Here is a 6,833-nt window from a genome sequence, read left to right as displayed (position 1 = left end):
GATAATGGTTTAAAGTTAAGATGTTTAAAAGACAGTGGCTGTCAGTGTAACTTCATTTTGACCGATATTGCGGACTTTTATAATTTACCCACATTAAGGGAAAATATTTCTCTAACAGTAAATGGTATTAACACTACTCAGAATTATACTACTAAGCTGATTGAAGTAAGTTTACAGATAGGGGATAGGCTTAGAAAAATTGAAGCACTGTGTATACCTTCTATTAATGTAAAGTTAAAACTTCCTAAATTAGGTAAGGTAGTAAGTGGTTTCAAAGAAAGAGGTTATTTGTTGGCAGATGAAAGCTTGTCAAATGATTCTTGTGGTATCCAGAGTATTCAGTTAATTCTTGGCACTCGCTCAGCATACTGTCTTCCTCAGCAGGAACACTTGTTTGGATCAAACTTAGAATCTCTATATTCTGAAACTCCTGCTGGAGTATTGTTACATGGTAATGTGGAACAAATATTGAAGGATTTAACATTTTTACCTTATGTTGGAAGTTGCTTTCAAGGATTGGTTCAACTTTCAGATCACAATTTAGTTGGTAGCATTTTCGGGAATGGTAATACTTGCCTTGTTTCGGATTGTGCTTTTAAAGATACTGTGGATCCCGTTAACATTAATGTATTTGATAAGGGGGATATAATTGAATCTCAGCTTATCAAGGCAGCTAACCAAATTTTAGAAGAAAGTTGCCATAGATTTGTAAAGTCTGACCCTAATGATTCTGATTCTGGGAGTTCTGAAATAAATAACAAGTTGGTTAAGTTTTCCCTTGAAAATATGAAGAGAGATAAAGAAGGTAGAATTGTTGTTCCTTTATTTTGGAATCCTCAGGTGGCCCATTTATTAGGTTCCAATCAGGGATTGGCAGTTTCAATTTTAAAGTCTAACTTGAAAAAATTGCAAAATAACAGGGATAAGCTATTGATAATGGATAAAGTTTTTAAAGAACAGGAAAGTATGGGGATCATAGAGCGCATTAATAACCTTCCCGAATTTATCAGAGCACCCTAACCATAGCTTTTTGCCTCACATGGGCATCTTTAAAATGGATCGCGAAACCACAAAGTGCAGGATAGTGTATTTGTCTAATCTTTGTCAGCAAGATTCTAGTAAACCTTCCATTAGTCACAATCAGGCTATATATTCAGGACCAAATCTAAACCAGAAACTTTCCTCTGCTATATTACATTTGAGATTTGGACAGAAGTTATTATGTTTTGATTTGTGTAAAGCGTTCAATAATCTTGCCTTGAATGACACAGATAGCAATAGGCTATTATGCCTATGGTTTAGAAATGTAGAGAAGGAAGACTTTACCGTTGTGGGATACAGAAATTTAAGATTAAGTTTTGGCTTAAGATGCAGCCCTGCATTACTGTTACTTGCTCTATATAAGATTTTAATTTTAGATGTAGACTGTGATGATAGTAAACTTTTACAATTGAAGAGGATGATATATCAACTATGTTACATGGATAACTGTGCAGTTGCCTATGATAGTTCTGAAGAACTTCTCTGGGCATACCAACAACTAGAAAGCATTTTTGAGCCTTACAAGTTTTACCTGCAGCAGTACATCAGTAATGATTTTGCATTGCAAGACCACATAGATAATGAGATTAGTACAGAAACCAGTAAAAAGGTAAAATTACTTGGGTTGTCATGGGATAGGAAGCAAGACAGTTTATCGACTAAACCTATTAGTCTTAACATACAAGCTCGAACAAAACGGGAAGTATTGCAGTCTATTGCCTCCCAGTATGATCTCTTTAACTTTAATGGTCCTATTCTTAATCGTTCAAGGCTATTTTTGCATCAGTTACAGTGCAACAAAGATCTGGGCTGGGACAAGGAATTAGATGCCGATGTTAGGAGGCAATGGCGGAATATTGCCAAACAAGCAAATGCTGCTTCTGTTGCAGAGATACCAAGAGTCTTTGGGAGTACAGAAGATACTTACCGGCTATTGGCATTTTCAGACAGTAGTAAGCAGATGTTTGGTGTAGTCATTTACATACAAAATATTCCCACAGGAAAGGTCAGTTTTGTCTTTGCAAAAAATAGGATAGTAAACAAGCAAATGGAATCTAAAAGCATGCCATCTCTGGAACTGCAAGGAATAACTTTGGCCGTAGAAGAAATTACATGTCTGTATGAGGAGTTATCCGGAATTTCTTGTATGATGCCAATCAAAATAAGAGAGTTGATAGTGTACTCTGATGGCTTCGTTGCCCTTTCCTGGGTACATGGGTTTTCTGCCAAGCTTGATAAAATGCAGAAGTGTTCAGTATTTGTTCAAAATAGGTTACACACAATAAATGAACTGTGTAATAAACACCCGATTCATTTTTCTTTTGTGTCAGGTTGTGAAAATCCAGCCGATTGCATCACTCGCAGCTTATCTTTCAAGCAGCTTCAAAAAACTAACTACTTTTCAGGTCCCAAATTTCTGCTTAATGAGACAGAAGGTCAGCTGAACAGGGAATCTATCTTGGATTTTGTAATACCTGCCCTTCCGGTAAAGCAAGATTCTCCTGTTGTTGTCCAGTCTCATCATGGTACTATAACTACAAAGATTGAGGAGCATACCGATGCTTTATCAAGATGTTCTAGCTACCATAAAGTTGTTTCTGTTTTCCGTAGAGTACTTATCTTTGTTAATAACTTGAAAATGAAACTAAAACTAAAGGATCCTGTTAAGTTTGGACATATTAGCTGTTTTGATATTAATCATAACTTCTTTGCAGAGGCTACAAAGATGGTAATAAGAAGAGATCAGCAGAAGCACTTCCCTGAAATTTTTGAATATTTTGAATCAAGAAACCTGTTGCTCAAAGATATCCCCAAGTTAGTTGGACAGCTCAATGTTTATGTGGATCAGGAAGGCCTGTTAAGGGTACGTAGCAAAATGCAGAAACTGAAAGATGACCGAAGGATGCGATTTCCATTGCTAATTTCTAAGGATAGTTTACTAACTAAATATATTGTATTAGATTATCATGAACGTTTTTTACATGCTGGATGCTATAGGCTACTGGCTGAAGTACGTAAGATATTTTGGATACCTAGGTTTTTTTCAGTAGTTAAAAGGATAATTCGCACATGTGTCATATGCCGTAGGTTCAATGAGAGGACAGTTAATCTTAATTAACACTGTTATAGAGATTTTAGGATTAATCCCCCAGAGATTCCTTTCCGCTATATTTTTGTAGATTACATGGGACCCTTCTTTGTACGTTCCAGTGGGAAAAAAGTAAAAGCATGGATAATATGTTTCACATGTACTTGGAGTAGAGCTATAAATCTGAAGGTGTGCATGGACTTGAGTGTTAAAGAGTATCTTAGAGCCTTCCAGCTTCATACATTTGAGTTTGGACTACCAAATTTGTGTATTTCCGATCAGGGATCTCGGTTAGTAGCAGGAGGCAACGTAATTCTAGATTATTTAAAAGACCCAGAAGTTAAACTCTATCTAGAAGAGAATGGCATAAAGAACCTTCAGTTTGAACAGTTTTTCAAAGGGAACTCTGCTCTTGGTTCAATGGTTGAAAGTTGTGTGAAACTTACTAAGAGATGCTTATTTGGAGCCATGAGAAATAATGTTTTAGATATAAGGGATTTTGAGTTTTTAATATGTCAGACTGTCCATTTATTGAATAGAAGGCCAATAGCTTTTAAAGAGGCATTAAGAGATACAGATATAAACAAATCACTTCCTGATCCCATAACACCAGAGTGTCTAATTAGGGGTTATGACCTTGTTTCAGTTAACTTAATTCCTGAGCTGCAAAGACATCCAGATCTAGAATTGGATGAGGACTATCTAGTTTCTCCTTGTGATAAAGTTAAAGAAAACTACACAAAACTGCGTAAAGTCAGAAGTCATTTGATTAACATTTATCATGAAGAATTTTTGGGTAACTTGACAAATCAAGCTGTAAATGCAAAAGACAGATTCAAACCTGTAAAACATACACTTCTTCAAAAGAATGATGTGGTTCTAATTAAAGAACCATATAGTAAGCCAAACAAATACCCAATGGGAATAGTCCATGATGTAGTTCTCAATGAGCTTGGGGAAGTTACTGGAGTTACCCTACTGAAAGGCAGAACTGGGGAACTTACTAAGAGACATTCATCTAATCTAATATTTCTTTTCAGACCTGATGTTTCTTCAAATGAAGATAAAAACAGTCCTAATTATGACTCAAATGATTCTAATCTGGCCAACAACCGCATTCTGGGAAAGCGTAAAGCGGCAAAGATTAGTGCTCTGAAGACCAGACAAATTTTACAGTAAAGTTTGTCTGTGTAGGCTTTTTTATTTATTATTGGTGATGGTAATTTAAATAATTTTGGCAAATATTAGAAAAAAAAAATTCTGGTAATGTAAATACTTTTGGTATGTTTAAAAATTCAATCCTGTTTTTATTTCATAACAGGACTGAATGTTTTGGGGGGAGTGTGTTAAATATATTTTTTCTTTCCAACTTCAGAATCCTTGTATTCTCGTTTTCTTTATCTTGTTAAATATATTGTTTTTATCTTTTCTTTCCAACTTCAGAATCCTTGTATTCTCGTTTTCTTTATCTTGTTTATTTTTAGTATGAAAAAAGTACTTTGACTTTTTTCATAATCCTTGGTTTTCAACTCTCTTGGAAAATAAAAAGAACTCAAATGTAACTTTAAATAACTTATTATATTTAATAGCTGTAAATACTTTGTGTGCTGGCATTTGAGACCATTTCATAGTATTTAGGCCCTCTTGAATTAGTTAACGAAGTTAACGAGTAGTGGCAAGAATTTTTACCAAGCAGTATCTGCCTAACCCTCCAAGGAAGCAGTTCTCTTGACTTAAGTGAATATGGATTAACTCGACCTTCGTTAGAAACTTGCCAACTAATGTGTGATCATTACTAATGAACTCTTTTCACTTGAAGGACTTTTATTGCTGTGAAATAATGAAGTGCTAAGTACCACCAGTTTCACCAAAGTGCAATGGAGAGACGAGGGCATGATTCTCCAAGGGAGTGAGTTTTCAGAGGAACCATATAATGTATTGTGTAGCAGCATGGAAGAGAGGCCAAGACGGGGATTCTATTTCCCTACCATAGTCTTTGGCATCCACCACATACTGCTGGATTACTTCAGAGGGATTCAACTCCGTGGATTTATATCGAGCAAGCAGGCGCTTGATAACTTTGAGGTAGGTCTCGGTAAATGTTGGCACACTTTACGAGATTTAAAGTTATTTGAATGAATAATTTTAGCGCTGAGTCATTAATCCCGTAAAAAATAAAACTTGTAACCAGAAAAAATTTACTCTTGTTAATATTTTGCTTTGCCATTTATCATATCTTTTGAGATCTTTTTATTGAATCTTACTCTGAACCTTAAGTCGCTTGCATAGGCAATAATTTCATGTACAATTTTCTGATAGACGTATCATATCTTTTATAGGCTATGCACAGTGGCATCATGGTAATGGTATTGCTCGACGAATCTTATAAGCTTTTCACTGGTTATAAGCGATTCGGAGTGTGGAGGTTGGGTAACTAGTGCCAGAGTTACCTAGATATCGAGGCAGCATCAAGTGTCATTAATATTAATTTATATTCTGCATAATATTATGCTTTAAATTTATTGTATGTTCAATAATAAATTCAATGTTCACTTTGATGTTTGTTTTCTCACCATTTTTTACAACCTTCATATAAGTTTTTTCCGAATATGGCGACCGTGACAGGATATTATGACTTTGCTTTGATGCTTGCCCGATGTCTCTCCATTTGTACTGTGGGTGGAACGTTTACGTTATTTTTGCATTTTAGTACTTTATCGTACAGGTTGAGTAAATTTAATCTTTTTAACATATTCCTGAAATAAGTTCTTTGCTCGGGAATTGCATTAATTGGATATTTTTTATATTCGAAACTTTGCTTCCTTGGTAATCTTTATATATCGTCGTTGGCCTAGTTTTGATGCCATCGGTATTTCTTGGTGTTAACGTATATTATGTAAAGTGATTAAGGGAATTTTACATTTCAGCTTCGTTTTGTTATGCATACTTTAGCCTTTGAATATTTATTATATTTGTGATAGGTCAGGTAGTTGTATATATTCACAATGTCTGAACTTAAGAGATTAGTGAATCAAAGGAAGTATATAAGGAAGTGTGTGACAGAACATTTTAACCGTAAGGATAGTTTTCCTACATTAACTAGTGCAGCAAGGGAGAAATTACTCTTGCAATTTGAACAATGGCTTCCAGAATTGAAAGACTTGAATAAGCAGATATTAGAGCTTAAGTATGAGGAATGGGACGACGAAGAGGAAGAACGTAGGTCTGAGGAGGAATTGGACTCCTGTCAGGTCTATAATGACAAACTTTTATCTTGCTTAGTGGCTATTAGGAACCCTAGTGTGTCCTCTTCATCAGTTTCTCATTCGAATGACTCTTAGTTCCGCAAGAAGTTTGCTTAAGTCTCCCATAGCTCCCCTGCCTAAATACACTAGTTCTGATGACGAGGACCTTGCTAGATTTTTTGAAGAATTTGAAGACACTTTAAGTAAATTTGAATACCCTGAATACGATAAACTCTTGTTATTAAAGCAGCAGATCTCAGGCAGGGCCTTAGTTTTAGTAGAGTCCTTGGAAGCAGGTAAGCAGGGATATTCACATGCAAAGCAATTACTACTGAAAGCTCTAGCTTCGGATGACACACAGAAATTTAATGTTTTGAGGCAGTTATCCCATTTGAAACTTTCTAACAACACTGATCCATATGAATTTATCTCTAAGGTTAGGTTAATTATGGAAAGAA

General features: G+C 35.3%; 3 protein-coding genes across 3 annotated transcripts in view; all 3 read left to right on the top strand.

Annotated features, from left to right (window-relative positions):
• The window catches only part of LOC137626623 (uncharacterized), a 3,517-nt gene extending 1,885 nt beyond the window's left edge, over positions 1 to 1,632 (top strand). Inside the window, 1 exon segment of the mRNA XM_068357639.1 lies at positions 1 to 1,632. This exon segment is cut by the window's left edge and continues 1,072 nt beyond it. Coding sequence (XP_068213740.1) covers positions 1 to 1,020 — 1,020 coding nt within the window. The 3' untranslated portion in view covers positions 1,021 to 1,632.
• On the top strand, positions 1,481 to 3,160 carry LOC137626901 (uncharacterized). The gene has a single exon (XM_068357887.1). It carries the CDS (start codon positions 1,481 to 1,483, stop codon positions 3,158 to 3,160), a length of 1,680 nt encoding a protein of 559 aa, XP_068213988.1.
• Positions 3,161 to 3,211: 51 nt separating this feature from the next.
• Positions 3,212 to 5,791, top strand: LOC137626625 (uncharacterized). The gene is made up of 2 exons (XM_068357641.1): positions 3,212 to 5,215; positions 5,470 to 5,791. The coding sequence occupies exon 1, from the start codon at positions 3,227 to 3,229 to the stop codon at positions 4,307 to 4,309; it is 1,083 nt and encodes a 360-aa protein (XP_068213742.1). The 5' UTR covers positions 3,212 to 3,226; the 3' UTR covers positions 4,310 to 5,215; positions 5,470 to 5,791.
• Positions 5,792 to 6,833: the final 1,042 nt, after the last annotated feature.

The sequence above is a fragment of the Palaemon carinicauda genome, chromosome 34, assembly GCF_036898095.1.
Source record: "Palaemon carinicauda isolate YSFRI2023 chromosome 34, ASM3689809v2, whole genome shotgun sequence".
Lineage (NCBI taxonomy): Eukaryota > Metazoa > Arthropoda > Malacostraca > Decapoda > Palaemonidae > Palaemon > Palaemon carinicauda.
This window is presented reverse-complemented; position numbering and strand designations above follow the sequence as displayed.

Excerpts from the sequence above, each read along its gene's own strand:
- LOC137626625 (XM_068357641.1), top strand. The coding sequence starts at position 3,227 with ATGGGACCCTTCTTTGTACGTTCCAGTGGGAAAAAAGTAAAAGCATGG.
- LOC137626901 (XM_068357887.1), top strand. The coding sequence starts at position 1,481 with ATGGATAACTGTGCAGTTGCCTATGATAGTTCTGAAGAACTTCTCTGG.